This window comes from Protomyctophum bolini (assembly GCF_963924005.1).
Source record: "Protomyctophum bolini genome assembly, chromosome: 2".
Classification (NCBI taxonomy): Eukaryota; Metazoa; Chordata; class Actinopteri; order Myctophiformes; family Myctophidae; genus Protomyctophum; species Protomyctophum bolini.
Genome location: NC_137863.1, coordinates 48,192,290 through 48,210,764, shown reverse-complemented (window position 1 = coordinate 48,210,764; position 18,475 = coordinate 48,192,290). Strand labels below are relative to the sequence as shown.

Below are 18,475 nucleotides of genomic sequence, written 5' to 3'. Positions count from 1 at the left end.
ATACCGGTAAGCTCTGTATAATTGGTTGATTGACAAACAGCAACATGTATAAGCTCACAAGACATCACAATGTATATAGGCATTGGCAGCTTGCAGATTTTTTATAACAAAAATAATGTCAACTTTAATTTCTGCAGGCATGGCCAGACAAGGCAAGGACAAGGCATGGCCAGACAAGCAGCAACAACGCATTTCAAAGTGCTTTACGTAAAACATCAGGGCATTAAGACATAGAAGCTCTATTGTAAGCTCTAATCTTCTTTTGTGAATGAAATGTATTTTGTCCAATAGTAGAGTATGTGAATACAACATAACCTATACAATTGGGCTGTTTGAATTTGGTCCCCCTGCTCTTCTAGACATTTAGATGTCTACAGTCTGGGTTGAACACAATCCTGTTTCTGGTTTGACACAAATTTTGACCCGAAGGTCAGAATTATATTTCTCCCCAGAGCAAAGCAGTGCTAAAAATGTCAGCACTTTTGCAGGAGTGCCTGCGTGATTCTGGCGAGAGACACTGCATGGCGAGAGAAACTTTTTTAGTTGTCAAAAACGCTGGTTCTCTCCTCCGTGCCCATACCCTATAGGTGGGGTTGGCGAAAGGCCTTTCTGTTTACATGTTCTCTCTGTGTCCCCTAAGGTAGGTACCCTCACAAAAAACATGCAGTCATCCTGGTCTCTACTGCATCCCCCTGGCCAGCCGGGGCACCTGATGGAGGGGAAAGGAACTGGTTGGAATAACATGTTCCTTCCACAAGCTATCTCCTACCATGGAAACCCCCCCCCCCCCCCCCTGTCAGGTGGTAAAAAAGCGGCCTAATCCCTCCTCGTGCATTGAAGGAAGCATGAGCTCATTTCGGGGCTCTCCCGAGGTTGGCAAAGGGAGAGTCGTGCCCAGGCTTGCAGTCTAGGTAATTGGAACCGGGTTTGAAAATGGGTTACAAAATCCTGGGGTGGAAAACATTCATGTGGAATGGTTAAAGTGAAGACCATTCAAAGAGTATGAAAATACATTTGTTTAGAAAAAGTCAATGGCATGATAATATCACTGCATTCCATGTGGGAATAATATTGCACAGTCATACACACTGCCACCCTGCCACACACTGCCACCCGCCAGCCCTACAGCGGTGGCACAACAGAAGCTATAGCCGCTTCACTGTGTGGTAAGATCATATTTCTATTCTGCCCCTCTCCTGGGATTTTACATGTCAAAATCTATTGTTGCATTTCCTGGGGTTTGTGCTCCTCTCCCTCCCAGAGGTTTACATTGTGTTGAATACACAACTCAGTGATTCTAGTCACATTTGGCTCCCAAGTAGCTCCGGGCCATGTTTGTGTGCGAGTAGCCAAAAGTACATGCAGCAGCGGAGCTAAGGAGGGAGGCAAATGACATGGTCCTCTTTCATCCACAGGAAGCCAGAGGGGATGCATTTATGATGCATTCCCCCCCCCCCCCCCCAACTCAACCCTAACTCCCTGCATTGAATAATATTTTATTCAACACATTTGAATGTAAAATTCCGTTACAGGATTTATATTCATTATATGTCTCCCATGCTGACTGAAAATGAACGTACACGGCACAGGGGAAGCCAGTGTGGACGTCAAAAACGCCAAAACCCTAGCTGTTAAGGAGCTTGAAAAAAGCTAACCTACATAGGAAAGGGGAAAAAAAAGTGAGCATGAAAATGTAAATGACGATAGCCCTATTTCTTCCTCAACAGAACTTGGTCTGTGAATGCACAACCGACCATGACTGGCAGTGTTTTGCTTTTGTTCAATTCATTTATACTGTCTCTGGAAACATAACACATGATCTGTGAGTGGTGTTGCCTTCATAACATAAGAAAACAATCCCTGAGAGAATTTTCTTTACAAAGAAAGACGCCTCAATACTGTCATAACAATCCTACATGTGAGAGATGTCTTTACAGAGACAGTGATTCTCCTTTTTAATTTCAACAACCCTCGGTTTAGATCAATTATATTTTATTATCTTTATTGATCCCACAAGGAAATTCAGTTGTCGGGTAGCCTGGCACTATGAAGCATAGGACAGATCAGAAATAAATCTATATTATCTATATTACATAATTGTGACGTCAACTGTATATTGTCCAATCATATGAAGGCTATAATGTATCCTGTGGAATTTTAGGCAGGGGGGTGGGTGTAAATGTTGTCCAATCAGAGGAGTGAAAAGGAGAAAAAAAAGACCAATAACAATACAATAATAGTTAGACCACGGATCCTCATTTGATACAGTAGCCCCTAGCTGGGAACCCCCTGGAACAGTTCTACACGTTCTATGATAGCACCGCTGGACTCCCTGCCGTCTCACAATAATAATAATTTAAATTTAAATTTAAATAATAAAAGCCTTTTGGACAATTCTCATCCAATCTGAATTTGGGCCGGAAAACACACAGTGACTCACTAGTCTACAGTGAGTGTCATCAGAGTAACTGGAGCAGACGTACACGCACGCACGCTATTCTGACCTCATTGCCTCGCACCTACAGTATTACAATTCATTAGAATTAATTGAACCATTTGGTTCCATAAATGCGTACACTTTCCGAGTTCGATTAACATTGAGGATTTTACTACAAAATACAGTGTGTGTGTGAGCCGGTCTCCCGGGCTAGCCCCGCCGAGGCAGAGCCATTTATCATCCCGGCACCGGGGCCGACCGAATCAAAGCGGCAGGGACCAAAAAAAAGAGGGATCATTAAAAGTTTAGCGCTTTTCCCGCGGGGGCCATTTGCAGGCAACGCCAACGCTGGGCTATGCCTGAGAGATCGCGGCTCAGGCCTTATCCCCGCCATCCGCCTCACCGATAGAATAACCAGCAGGGAATTCAGCCATATCTGCTGACTGGGGACGCACGTCTCTACAGTGACACTATCTGCATCTTGGGGGATATTCAACGTACAGTATAACCCTCTGTAGATGTAACTGTCTGTGCCCAATTAGCATTTTAATTTTTTTGGGAATTAATGATGGGTTTATTAGTGTTTAATAGAACACAGGGGTGATTGTCAGTAGATTGCAGTATCTGCTGTAGACTAATAGTTGTGTCTTAGATGGCAGGGCTTATTTCTTATTTTTTTGTGTCATACTATGCAGGAAGGTCAATTAAAAATCCCCGTCTGAACTGAGAGGTGCTGAACTGTATACTTGTATTGTACTTGTCGTACTCACATTGTGTGTGTGTGTGTGTGTGTGTGTGTGTGTGTGTGTGTCAGACAGACAGACAGACAGACAGACAGACAGACAGTAGTATATAGTGCAAAAATCTCCTTGAGCAAGTTGGTTAATCCTTCATCTGTATGCCTGTGAATAAATGGGGAGGCTGTATCCGTGACTGTGTAATGGTCATTTCTGCAACTTGTTTAGCTCTGTCTAACTGTTGTCCCCGGCCGCCTATGTCTAACCTCGCGTCACCAGGCTTTCGGGGTGGTATAAAAACAATCCCCTAGTTTGTTTTTAGTCTCGCTGGTCGCTACGAGTTGGAATAAAAGACAACAAACTATTCCAAGAAGCACTTGAAGAAACCTGTCGGATTCATACGCGGCATCAAGGCTTTTATTGGGCCTGACCTAAAATTATGATGCCCTCGATAGCAGGGGATTATTTAGGGTAGTCCTTATTACCGGATTGGGTTCCATGCCTAATGACTACAAACCAGTGACTACAACATGACGTGTAAGATATCATCTTACAATAACTCAAATGACTTTCTCATGTTAAATAACCAAAAAAACTGAAATTGTTGTATTTGGACCAAAATCCCACAGAGATAATCAAATCCAGCGTTTAAATTCACATGGCTTACAGTGCTCCCCTGAGGCTAGAAATCTGGGAGTTTTATTTGATTCTGATCTAAACTTCTCAAAGCACTTCACCAACATCACGAAAACAGCCATCTACCAAATCAGGAATATTGCAAAAATCTGATAATTTCTTTCATTCAGCGATGCACAGACCCTTATTAATGCCTTTGTCACAAACCATCTGGACTACTGCAATTATCTTTTTTCTGGACTCCCAAAAAAACCATCAATCGCCTTCAACTAGTTCAAAACACAGCAGCCAGAGTTCTTACAAAGACCAGGAGATATGACCATATTACTCCTGTTCTCGCCTCACTGCATTGGTTACCAGTCATGTACAGAACTTGTTTGTTTTTAAATCACTAAATGGACTAGCACCTACATACATTTCCGACCTCTTGTCCCCGCACATACCTTCCCGTAACCCCAGATCAGCAGACAAAGTTTTACTCAACCCCCCACAACACAAAGCTGGTGACGCAAGGCGGCAGAGACTTTTCTGCTAGGGCTCCACTGCTGTGGAACCAACTACCTCTGGAACTCAGACAGACCACTTCAGTGTCCACTTTTAAAAAACCCTTAAAAACCCACTATTATTTAAAGGCTTTTAATGAGTTTGAATGAACAGTCTCTTATCTCTTATTATTATTTTTTGTATTTTCTATTTGACTAATTTCCATTGTTGATTTTAATTGCCTGTTTGTGTATTGTATGTGAAGCACTTTGTAAACTTGTTTTTGAAAAGTGCTATACAAATAAAGTTATTATTATATTATTATTATCTGCTCCCGACCAGAGCATGAACCTGAACAGGAAGAGAGAGAGAGAGAGAGATAGAGGGAGAGAGACTTTGACTTTTATAAAACCTTTATTTTCTAAAAACAATCTTTTACAATCTTAAAAACAGTACAAACAATAAATTTTCAAAGACCCATTTTTCCTTTCTTTTCTTTTTTTTAACTTACAAAAGTACAAAACTAAAAACCAACTCCTCCTCAAACACAGAACAGAGAACATCATTATAACACCACTGAGAAATGAACTCATCAATATTGTTCATGAGTGAGTAAAACCTGAAATCCACTCGAATTCTGGCTTTCACCAAAGCTTTAAACATAGGCAATAGTTCCCCACCCCCAATATTTAATAATTTACTTTTCCTCTCCTTATATATAGCAAGTTTGGCTTGACCCACCACGAAATTCAACAATTGCCACTTTTTTGCATCTTCTTTTTTATACCCAGCACCAAAAATAAAAGCAGTATCAGACCAAATCACGTTGCATCTTGAAAAAATACACTCCAATGCTTCAAGCAAAATTTCCAGTCTTTTGCATTTCAAGAAACAATGGAAAACTGTCTCTGTTTTGTTACAAAAAGGACACTCAATTGACACTGTGTGATCCAGCTTTGAGACAAAGGTATTGACAGCTATTGCTCCCTTCAGGATTCTCCACTGTAGGTCACCTGCTCTTTTATTTAGAGGGGGTTTGTAGAGTAGCCTCCACACCGGCTTGCAGCTCTCCTCTACTTTTAGTTCCCCCCTCCACACAGTGTCTGTTCTTCCACTGAGGGTTGTTTTGTTCAGGGCGTGAACACAATGTTTGTACAGAGCTTTTCCACTTAATAAATATAAATCATTTTGTTCATCAGTGTCAAAGTCCACTAGAGGTCCAGTTAGATCACTAGTGTCTACTTCCAATCCCACTTCAGGGAAAGGATCCCCTTCATCAGGAACCTCTGTCTCTCCGAAAAAATCCTGTAGCATCTCCACTTCATCCCCAGTCAGCCTCTTACTCCACTCATTTAGAATATCCCTGGTGTGACGATGTGACCTCAGACCCAGTGCTGAAGCCACAGCCTCTGTATTATAGAGACCTGGACCTGCTATATCCACAATGTGTCTCAGCTTTACTGCTCCAGCTGAAACAAGCCGCTGAGTGAGACCAGGCCTGCTGTTGTCCTGTACATCCAGCCGGGCTCCATGTATCAAAGGCTCTTCCAGGAGCCAGAACAGCGAAGCTGAAGGTTCCAGCCTATTCCAATTAAAAAGTGTCCAAGCTTTAAAGAGTCCTTGATAAAAGGGAGTTAAAATAGACAAATGAATAAACTTACAATTCATTAAAAACAAAGCAGCATCAAAATTCAACCCATCTATTTTCCTCAAAATAACAGTCATTATAGGCCTCCAGACCACATCTTCACCTCCGGTTAAGTACCTCTGGACGTGCTGTAACCTAAAAGCTGACTTCCTGCTCTCCAAATGTATTAGCCCCTGCCCCCCCTCCTCTTTTGGCAGGTAGAGCACACTCTGAGGGACCCAGTGCAGTTTATCCCAGAAGAAATTATTCATTATGGACTGTAGCTTTGGCAACAGCCCAGCAGGGGGCTCCATACAATTTAATTTGTGCCAGAGTGTTGAAGCCACCAAGTTGTTTATAATAAGGACCCTTCCTCTGTAAGACATATGCGGTAACAACCATCTCCACTTCGCCAGCTTCCCCTCCACCTTCTCCACCACTCCTTCCCAGTTTTTCTGTGTCGTCTGCTCATCCCCTAAATAAACCCCCAAATACTTTAAGCCTCCCCTCTTCCACAATAACCCTCCTGGCAACTGAGGTAGCCCTGTGGACCAATTTCCAACTGCTAGTGCTTCACTTTTGGCCCAATTCACTTTTGCAGACGATATCCTTCCAAAAGTCTCAACTATGCTTGTTAGCTTTGTTACATCCTCCTTATGCTGTACAAAAACAATTAAATCGTCCGCATATGCAGACAAATAAAAACGTGCATTAAAATCTGATAAAAATAAACCCTCAATGCGAGAACGAATATTGTGCAACATAGGCTCAATGGAAATTGCGTAGAGCATGCCCGACATCGCGCAGCCCTGTCTTACCCCTCGTGTAGCTTTAAAAGGCTTACACAAGCCCCCATTGAATTTCAGTACACTCTCAATGTCTTCATACATCACCTTTATCCTGGCAATGAAATCGTCACTGAGGCCGTACCTCTGTAACACTTTCCAGAGGTAACAGTGCTCAGTTCGATCAAAAGCCTTTTCCTGATCCAATGCGACCAGCCCGACATCTAAACCCAAAGAACCGGAGACGTCCAAAAGATCACGAATTAGTGACACATTGTCAACTATGGACCTGCCGGGCACGCAGTATGTCTGGGTCCGGTGGATGACCTGGTCCATCACTTTCTTCAGCCTATTGGCCAGGACTTTAGACAGTATTTTATAGTCTGTACATAGCAGAGAGACCGGTCGCCAGTTCTTAATGTCCTGCAGGTCACCCTTCTTGGGTAACAAAGTCAGAACTGCTCTTCTGCAGCTCTGAGGTAGAAAAGAGTCTTTAAAACTTTCGTTAAAAACATCCAAAATGTCCCCTTTCAGTTCACTCCAGAACACTTTGAAAAATTCAGGCGGTAATCCATCAATGCCAGGAGCCTTCCCCCCCTGCATGTCCTGCAGTGCTGCATAGACCTCCTCTGAAGTGAGAGGAGCCTCCAGCTCCTTGTTAGACCCCTCAGAGACCTTTGGCAGCCCACTGCAGAAAGAGTCAAAAGCCACCTCATCCTCCCTGTACTCGCTTCTGTACAGATGAGAGTAAAAATCCACAGCCCTCTTCCGAATCTCGCTGCTGTCAGTCAGTAAAAGTCCTTCAACGGAGCGCAGAGCGTGAATAAATCTGCTTTGCCCCTTTTTCTTCTCCAGGCTGAAAAAAAACTTGGAAGGTGAGTCCATTAGAGTTTCACTCTGGAAGCGGGACCGGACCAGCGCCCCCTGCGCCTTAGAGCCCAGCAGGTCAGCCAAAACGGCCTTTTTGTATTTGAGGTCATCAATACTGCCTCGATTTGCTGTGGATGAAGCGGCACTCTGCAACTCCACTATTTCAATCTCCAGATCATACATGGATCTGGTGATGTCACGGGAGACATTGAAAGTGTACTGTTGACAAAAATTCTTAATCTCCACCTTTCCACAATCCCACCACTGTTTTAGAGAGGCAAAGTCTCCCTTCCTAGTTTTAAAAACTTGCCATAGAAAAATAAAGCTCTCTTTAAAATGCGTGTCTAGCAGCAGAGCAGTATTAAAGTGCCAATATGCAGACCTGGGCTTAACATTAGCAATAAACACATTGCATGACACCATGGCATGGTCAGAGAAGCCAATGGGTATTATATTGCACCCTTTAAAAGTGCTGAAGTGCTGTTTAAAACAATATATTCTATCCAACCTGGCCATAGAAAAAAGATCTCCTCTGTTCTGAACCCATGTGTACTGTCTGTGATTGTTATTCAAACCTCTCCATACATCCGTTAGACTGTAAGTCTCAACCAGACGCTTCATGGCTCGCTTTGACTCGCCATGAGGCTCGACATGATTTCTGTCAAAAAAATCATCCTCCGTACAATTAAAATCACCAGACAAAAATAAATATACATCAGGCCCACATTGACTTAAAACCTCACTTAATTTGTTCAAAAACAGGATTCTGGCCGGCCCAACATTTGGAGCATATACATTAATAAACACCATATCAAAAAGTTCATATTTCGCTCTGACCACCATCAGTCTACCTTTAATTATTTCCTCGACCTCAAAGGACTTCGGAATAAAATCTCTGGAAAAAAGAATTCCCACCCCACTACTGCTATTACATAAATGACTTAAAACAACCTCCCCCTCCCACTCCATTTTCCAGTCAGTCTCATTTAACGTGTCACTGTGCGTTTCCTGAATGAACATAACATGTATATTCTTCAGTTTTAGCATTTCGAACAAACATGCTCTCTTCCTCACATCTCTGGCCCCATTAACATTAAGAGTGGAAACTCTGAATTCACTCATGATGCCTGATATGAGGGTGAAAAAACTAACTAAAACTAACAAAAGACATCCAGTCTTACACAGAGGTTGTATCTTCATTTCTAGTTTTGGATGTAAGTTTATTTAACCATTTTCGAAGTCTGAAAACCTCTTGCTGCGTAAAGCAACCCTCCCCTTTCTGATTTAGTTGTATTCTAACAGATTTGAAAAACAAATCTAAGTCCTCAAAGTGATCTTCAATTCGTACATTTTTCATATTTTTGGTTGTCTGCAGAAACCTTCTAACTTGCTTAATCTCATAAAGTTTTTCCTTCTGAGACCCACTAACACTTTGTGAATCAAAAGGGCCAAACATAGGCTGACTAGCATAAAAAGAAAGAGACTGGCTGCTCTCGCACTCTTCCTCCCCCTCCCCACCCTCCTCTTCCTCCCCCTCCCTCTCCTCTCTCTCCTCTCCCTCCCCCTCCTCTCTCTCCTCTTCCACCTCCTCCCCATCATCAACCACTTCCTCTTCCTCCTTTTCCTTCTCCTCGTCTTCCTCCCCCACTGTGCCTGCACTAAGCACACACTCTGCCTGCTTACCCTGTTGTGTGCAAATGTCCAATTTGATCCCCTTCTTTGCAGGCAGAGACACATTATTGCCTTTTTGCTTTCTTTTGAGAGCATTGCTCTCAATGCCAACTTGCACAGCTTCACCTATAACCATCTGAACAGCTGCTGCTACTGTTTCAGGCTCGGCCACATTAAACTCATCATTTACTTCTTGCCTGACATTAACTGTCTGCTCAATCTGTTGATCTCCTCCTGTCCCCTGCTCAACAGTCTCCTCTGCCTGCTCAGACCCCACACCATCTGAGACAACCTGAGCCTGTGCGTTAGCAGCGTTTCCCCACACTCCCCCCGCCCGCACATTTCCAGCCTCAGCAGCTTTCTCAGGGCACGCTCGCGCTAAATGCCCCCCCCCCACATCTATAGCATTTCAGAGACCCAGAGTTTGCATACACAGTATAAACAAAATCATCAATCTTGACATTAAACACCAGTTCAAGTTCTTCGTTCTTATGAAGGATCATTAGAGTCTGCCGCCTGTGTGACACAACATGTTTCAGAAGCGGTGATTTACATCCTGACGGCAGCTTTCTAATTGGGGAAACAAGTTTACCAAATCGAGACAATTCCCTCTCCAAATCACCATCGCTGACAAACGGCGGAACATTGGATATAATGACCCGCTTTGCATGTGTGGACAGCGGAGAGACAGAGACAAATAATCCATTCAGTTCAACACCCTTTTCAACAAGCTGATTCACTTTGTCAGTACAGTCAACGAAAATAACAACACCGCCGTTCATTCGCGCGGCAGATTTAACGTTGTCATAGCCCACAACTGCGCCAACAGCCAGACCACATTCTTCCACTGAGCAAGCAGTATTAATCTTAACACCGTGCTTTCGTGTTAAAACGGTCATATCCATGACCGCGCCCAACAAAGCCGACCAGCTAACGCTGGCCGACAAAAAACACAACAGCAAAACAATTTGAGGCAAAAAAAACAAACAAACACTAAACAAAACTAAACAAAACAAAACAAACAGAAAACAAAGTTTGAAAAGCACTCTCCGTAGAGAAAAAATATCAAACAAACAAAACCGCTCTCACTGTCACAAGCTCAGCACATCCACACCCTCTCAGAGATAGAGAGAGAGAGAGGGAGAGAGAGAGAGAGAGAGAGAGAGAGAGAGAGAGAGAGAGAGAGAGGTTATGTACATGGAGAATCAAGCAGCTTACCAGTGTGTTTCTCCACAGAGAAGAACTTCTCCCCATCCAGAACGCTGTACACCACCCTGGCACTGCTGCCATACGTCGGGTCATCTGCATCTGACGCTATGACCTTCATCACGGATGTTCCTATTCAGAGAGAGAGAGAGAGAGAGAGAGAGAGAGAAAGAGAGAGAGAGAGAGAGAGAGAATGAGAACACACACAGGCTCAGATGAAGAGAAGTTCAGCGCCAGGCCACCTGGGAAGCCACAGACAGACACTGACATCTTAAAGAGTCAGGGCGAGAGAGAGGATAGTTTATGTACAACAGCAAAGCAGGTGTTTGGGGACCTCTGGGTTCTCCATGTCTGTGTTATTTGCTGCGTGTGCCTGAGTGTCTGCCTGCCTACTGTAGGAGTTATTATACTAGAGAGAGAGAGAGAGAGAGAGAGAGAGAGAGAGAGAGAGAGAGAGAGAGAGAGGGTGAGTATGAGGTTAATGCATTGAGGAACTGGCACGCCAGGGAAACGATTCATCTCTATGTACATAACACAACACATTTTTTGATGTTTCAAATTACCGCTTGCCACAAAACCGCCGCAGACGGTTTGCTCGGCCTCTCCCAGGCACACAAGCTGTGCTCGGAAGATGAAAGGAAAACATGAAGTTATTTAACATCTCTATCTTCAAAGTCCGATATAATATAAAGGTGCATGAAATCCACAACAACAAGCAATTATTGCCGATTGCTGGCACTTCTGGAAATATGGCGGTAATTTCCATAAGAAACTACTGTTCTATAATATTTGTCAGCTGTGTGCAAGCCTCTGGCAGCCAACAAACAAGCACATATTTACATTTAGTCACACATTTTAGTTAAAGCTCAGATAAATCCTGTAAAGCTTAATGGACAACAGCTTCCTCTAACTGCTTTGGGAAAAGAACCAACCACTGACTATAGCCTTTTACTGGCTGAGCTGTTTCCCTCCCTAAAAATAAATAGAAACACCTTATAATTTAAAAGGGCGGAAGGACAAAAAATGTGGGGAAATATTTTAAACGAGAAAGGAAAAGGCACAGAGAATCCTGGCACAGGCAAGCCATGAGTCCTCAAGGACGAGGAGTCTGTCTCCATTCCCCTGGCAAGGTCCATAGGTAATTAGTACTGACAGCTGGTGTTGTCCACCAAAGATCACGGCTGTAGCCTCTCTCAGAGCCCTGTCATGCTACTGTCCAGCCACATAATGGCCGTATGCTAATGATGCTAATTAGCGGGAGGTGTCAGAGCGCTGTTTGTTTCCTGTCATCCATTGGCGCTCCCAAGGGTCGAGGAGGGAGGAGACAGGTAAGACAGAGCAGTGGATTATCATTAGAGCCATGCAGGGCCATTACCACGGGCAGCCCAGATCACTATCCTGCTTGCATGCAAACACAGCTATAGTGCCATCTATGGCGGTTACAACGGCTTGCCATTATGCTCATAGAGTCTAGGGCATACACACATGTGAGGCTATGATAATCAGCCGCCACAGCAAGTGTTGAGTCGCAAATATTACAGTACGAGCAACCTTGTGTAGTTAAATCCAACAGTAGCTGTGCATTTCATCTCCTGCTGTACTGTACCTACCGCAGTATGTATATGTGTGTGCTTCTTAATGCATGCTCAAACAGTAGAAGTATCTCGCCAGAATATGCAATTAATTGGCCCATGTCTTCCTGATCCTCAGAAGATCACGCACACGATATACTGCACGGTTGGAGGAGGATCAATGATACAGTGTTTCTCATATTGAAAACAGAAAGCCATATAGAGACAAGGCAGTTTCATTACTGGCGACAGACAGAACCCCTGCCTTTGGTAATTATGTCTACCTGGTTGTCTCTGTGCGTCCAGCAAAGCCATTTCCATCCTTGGGATTATTCTCTTATCTTAATTTTCCCCAGGTATAACAATCAGCTCGACACTCAGCTGTTTCTGGGTCCCAGCTGGCAGCTTGGAGGAACTATATAAATGCAAATGCTACTTTATTGTGTTTATATTAAAAGGGAAGGGAAGCAGGGAGTTTGCTGCCTGGGTCACTCTGGTTGGCTTCTGTTTCATTAGGAGAAGTCGTTACTAGTTGGCAGCTCTCAGATCCTATACTGGTGAGGGATCTCTACAGCAGTGCTTCCCAAACCTTTAAGCCCATGACGCAAAGAGACATTTGCCCGGGACCCAATCTAGTGAAAATAGCAGATCTACAAGCGCACAGCATGTCGCTTCGTGCCGCATTAATGAGCTTGTAGATCGGTTATTTTCAGTACTTCTTTGTTGTCTAATTCGTGGAATTTCTTAAATTTGTATTTGATTCATTGAAATTACTTTCGTGAAATCATTGAATTTGTCTTTAATTCATGAAATATTTTAGACTCAGAAAAATGTGTCCGTGAACCACAAATGGGTCCTGACCCACTGTTTGGGAACCAGCGCTCTACAGTAGGGATTGAAGTTTCTAACTAGATTTTTTTTAACAAAAACTGAGAAAAACGAAGGGAAAAAAGTGTGGCTATAATGAAGAACATTTCTCATTATTCATCATAAATACATATTTTTCTCTCTCTACAGTAAATAAAGATAAAGAGCATGGTAAATTGTTCTGAGATGACACAGTACGTGCAGCAGCAATTATTTAGCTGTTTGCCGTAATGGTGTAAAGCAGCATATAAACAAACATGTTTTCCTCTGTGCCTCTTCTTGAACAAACTTTTTTTTCTCAATTCCTCAAATTGCTTTTTCCTTTCATTCTTTTAAATTGAGAGTAGCCATTAAAATGTTACCCCATTTTTTGGTGCTCATTATGCTAATTAGACCTCCCCACACATTTGTGTTGCCACTGCTGTTGTACACTACTGGCTCACCTACCAGTGAGGAAAGGAAACCCCACTGGGACACCACTGCCAGTCTTAACTGGCCACGTATAAGTAAACATAAAGCGAAGTTGTTGTATAGTTCAGCTTCACAATGTTTTTCTTCATTTCTCTTCCGTGTTTCCTATAATCGCTAGCCAGTAGGTTCCAGTAGAGCCTACTTGCACCACTGCATGGTCTTGATGAGTAACTTACTGGTGGTTATGGCCTGGGTTGATAGCATTAAAAGCAGGTGTGCCAGTGCTGACAGGTGCCGCTCCAGCCCGTAAGTTTAGATGCAGCGTGGTGGGCCCCCTGCTCCACCTAAGCACTTTACACACTGCCCTGGTACGTCTAGAAAAGAAAAGCTCTTATGTCAGACTACTGTTCATAGACTATATAGTTCCGCATTAACACTATTGTACCATCTAAATTAGTGTTAAAACTCAGTGGCCTTGGTGTGGGCTCCATCTGTAACTGGCTATTTGATTTTCTGACAGGCAGGCCCCAGTGTGTACGCATAAGAGAGAGATGCTCATCCACAATTCTCACCAGAACCGGTGCGCCCCAAGGCTGCTGCCTCAGTCCTCTGTTGTACAGCTTGTTTACGTTTGTGTCGCCAGATATAAGAATAACATCATAATTAAATTTTCGGATGATACCACAGTGATCGGACTAATAACCGACGGTGATGAGAGGGCCTATAGGAGGGAGATACTCCCTTCCAAAAAACGCTACCAGAGCATCAAATCTCGTACCACCCGTCTCAGTAACAGTTTCTACCCCCAGGCAGTCAGGCTGCTGAACAGCTGACCTTGAACTGTATTGCACTGTTTTGTCACTTCACTTGCACTTTTCTTTCCCTGTTTTTTTGTCTTTTTCTTGCACTATAGATGTTTGTTTATGTCCTGTGTATGTAAGACTGAGAGTGCTCTGAGCAAAATAATTTTCATTGTATTTATACTCTGTATCTATACACATGACAAATAAACCTGAACCTGAACCAATTCCTCAAGTCACTAATACTAAGTACCGCTACCTGACATGAAGCTACAGTATAGCATGCATTACTAATACTAAGTACCACTACCTGACATCAAGCTACACTATAGCATGCATTACTAATACTAAGTACCACTACCTGACATGAAGCTACAGTATAGCATGCATTACTAATACTAAGTACCACTACCTGACATGAAACTATAGCATGCATTACTAATACTAAGTACCACTACTTGACATGAAGCTACAGTATAGCATGCATTACTAATACTAAGTACCACTACCTGACATGAAGCTACAGTATAGCATGCATTACTAATACTAAGTACCACTACCTACTGTAACATGAAACTAGCATGCATTCCCAACTAGGTCGGTGCACGTGTATAAATAAGCCATTGATTGTACTATATCTATTTTAACAATTGTAAAGTTGGTCACGTGGCCAAAAGATGTGGCCACTAGCCAATGAAAACGTGTGCGAGAGATGTGGCCACTAGCCACTGAAAACATGTGGCCACTAGCCTTAGCCAATCAGAGCCAACATGTGCATGCTCACCCACACCCCGAGCCTTCCCTACACGGAACACTAACCACTGTTGCCTATGCTGTTGCCCCAACAGGCCCAGAAACAAGGCCTTTTAACCACGCTACTTACACACACTACAACTCGCTTACAATTCGCAAACCTGGCAACAGTGCCCTGTCAGACATTCAGAATCTGTTCTCTCTCGGCTCTCGCAGGAGAAGAGAAAGAAGGAAGGGGAGGAATTATAGGCTCACTATTTTGCTTATTCCTTAAATCTCTGTATATAAACTATATCTATCTCAGCGATCGTCTTAGTTACATCAACATTGTTGTTTGTCAATAGTTCTTTTTTGCCTAAGTAAAACAATTAGACTGTTCGCTACTTCGCATTGGCTTTTCATTGCACACACACACGCGCACACGCACGCCTGTAAGCCACCCCCCCACATATCGCTTTGCCTCTTTTCTCGCAGGCAATTTCCTTCTTCCCATAGTGCGCGGCAACGTAGTCTGGAATGAATGTCCGCGAAGCGGGCATGAAATTCTAGTATCTAACGATATTAGTACTCTGGTAACGGGTACTGCACTGGGGATGTTCTAACTACACATTGGGTATTGCATAACCTGGTGTGGCATGCATTCCCAACTTGTATCGTTCCCAAGTTTCCCAAAATTGTTCCTGACTTGGGGCACCGGTCTAGTTTTTATGAATAATTGCTTATTTTCTTGTCACTACATTGAGAGGAAGCTCAAAGTACAAGAATGCCTGCAATGTTGTGATCAGCTCTATTGCATATGCAGGTGAAAATCAAGGCCTTTATGTATTTGTCTTGCATCCCTAAAATATAGTGTTCCACTTGGGAATCACAGTCATTGTCACTGTCTCTCATGACGGGGCAGCAGCAGCATGCATGCTGGTACTGACTCAACATGATGTCTGTGTCCATCTCTATTAGGTGTCTGAAGTGGGACCCAAATTGGACATCCATGTCCCCAATCTCACTCCCTATAGAACCATGCTGTTCCCTGTTCAAACAGTCCAAGCTAATTATGTTCGCCTGGCAATGTCATAAAAGTTACATTAAAACGCTGAAGCTCCAATTCTGTCATTAGTGTTCTCTTCTGTTACTCTCACCTGCTTCAGTTAAAGTTGTCTCTTCAGTCTGCCAAGTAAGTTAAATATAACCCTTGAGGCCTAGATCAGGGCTGCTGAGCTCACAGCCATCTGCATACTGCCCAACAGGCTTAATGTAGAAGTGGATATGGCTTAGCTATTTAAACAGGATTCAATAACAGGGAGAACAATGTGTTCATTACAGACCATGTTATAGTCTGTAAGCACAGAATATCAATGCATTAGATTGCATTGCATCAATGCATTAGATTAGGAAATAAACAAATATGGATTTTAATTAAAACCTAACTTTGGGGGCCATCTCCTGTGAAATAAAGTGAGGAAGATTTTCCTTCGAGGGAGGCCAGTGATAGCTTTATATCGGCCCCTACCGACTTGGATTTATGCATGAGTTCTGTTTAATGGTATCAACACAGGCGGTTAGAATGGCTTCCCCTCACCATTTCAGCACTCTGGGGGAGACGGTTCAATTACCGATAGGCGAGCCACAGGAGTGCACCGCGTGTGAAGACACTAGACTGACAGCTATTTAAGAGGCAGCCTCGTAAAAGAGATTTGTGCCCATCTCGACTGGCGCGGTGGCGACACTGGCTCCGACAGAGGGGGCATAACGGCTGCGCTGGTGACTTTCTCTCTGGCTTCCTCCCGCCTTAATCTGCAGGACTGAGTGCTCCCCGCCCGCATTATGGATCATTTAGTAAAGACATAAAAGCTGAGGTGTTTTCACATGAAAAGTTATTTCTTCACTACTTCCAACGTGATTCATTCCTATAACATCCACATAAATGCACAGAAAGAGAGAGAGAGGGGGGGCTTGTGGCAGAAAGAGAGAAGGACAGCTTAATTTAAACTCAATCGTAAAATGGTGTCGCACCGAACATAGATCTATACGTCACAATGAGCTTGTAGATCAGCTACTTTCAGAGTGGGACGCCATCGAATGATGGATTACATCAGGCTGAAGAGGGTGAGAAACCTGCCATGTCATAAAAGCCAATGGCTGTCTTTATCAGCCACTGACTTGTGTCTTTTATTGGATTTGCACACACACACACACACACACACACACACCTCGGCTGTGTCAGAATCAATTATGTCCGACACCCTTGTGGCGTGCATAACGGTAGATGTTCCTGGTCACATAAATAGAGGTGGTTGGCAGCATGTATTGATTGTATGATATGATGCACCTGCCTTGTCACATTCCCCTCTCCTGTGATCCCACTGCTCAGCCACATGTCTCACCTATGGTTAGTACAGGCTGTCCTAATGGTGACTTCAGCAATTTGCAACATCCTGTGCCTTCACTCTGAGAGAGAGAGAGCTCCGGATGCAATACTTGACAAAATGGGAGAAAGAATTCTCGTAGTGGAATAGTTTAGAAAAATAAGGGAAAAAAAGAGTGCTCGGCAGGGGGGGGAGTAGAAAGAAATAAGAAAGAAAGAAAGAAAGAAAGAAAGATAAAGGAGAGATACATTTCCCAAGGTCTTTTTTTCTCGTCTTGATCCCTGATTTACCCTGGATTTGTATTGTCTAAAAATTCCATCCATGCATGATGCCGTTTCCTTTAAATCATCTTATAAAGACATGGCCTGAAGTGGAAACAGGAGGTGGACCACGGCTATGCTGGGAATATTATTGCAGTTCAGATGCGTTCACTAATACTAATTCCTGTAGTGTGTCTGTAATTTATGTCCAAGAAACATCTTTGAAATCTTGACATTTTAACTTTGATTTGATTTGATTAGATTTATATGCTCAGCTTACTGCATTGCAATTAATTCACACCAAGAATGATAATTTGAACTATAATGATGATGATGTGAACATCCAGACTGATTAACTAACGTTCTGTAACCACTGGCTGTGTCGGAGCCTCAACATGTATATTGATGACTTCTCCAATATTCATAGTTATTATAGTTAATGTTCTTGGTGTGGATGGAGGCAGATGAAGAAAACCAGAAGGGCATATGTTCACAAAATTATTTAAAGATGAGAGGTCCTTGAACAGATTTCATAGTCGAATGGATTTTCCTTTGAACGTGTTTTCTATCAGCAATAAAGTGTACTTATTGAAATAAACACCCCGTCTCTCTATCTCTACTCCTCCATGTTGCTGAAAGACACACACCAACCAGCAGATACATTTTAACTGGTATCTCATTCTCATCTCGCTTCTTTCTTTCTTTCTTTTCTTACAGGATAGAGCGACAGGGCCGAAAAATGTTCCGGCAGGCTCGGGAAGAGAATCAGGGATTTTCTGTCAGGCATAAAAGCTGTACTCGTCTCGCCTTAACTGCACTCCTCGCAGGCACAGAAGCACTACATGCTGCCCAGGCTGCTTCCCACTCTGCAGTCCTGATTCTTCTAGACTTATCAGCAGCATTTGACACAGTGAACCAGCTGCTCTTAGACACCCTAGCTGATCTAGGCATTGGTGGGACGGCACTAAAGTGGTTCTCCTCCTACCTAACCGACCGGA

General features: G+C 43.3%; 1 protein-coding gene across 1 annotated transcript in view; it reads right to left on the bottom strand.

The window, feature by feature from the left end:
- Positions 1-18,475, bottom strand: part of LOC308327094 (cadherin-22-like) — a gene marked incomplete at both ends in the record, with an annotated part of 124,434 nt that overhangs the window by 67,431 nt on the left and 38,528 nt on the right. Inside the window, one exon of the mRNA XM_080780239.1 lies at positions 10,465-10,584. Coding sequence (XP_080636365.1) covers positions 10,465-10,584 — 120 coding nt within the window. The remainder of the gene's footprint in view (positions 1-10,464; positions 10,585-18,475) is intronic.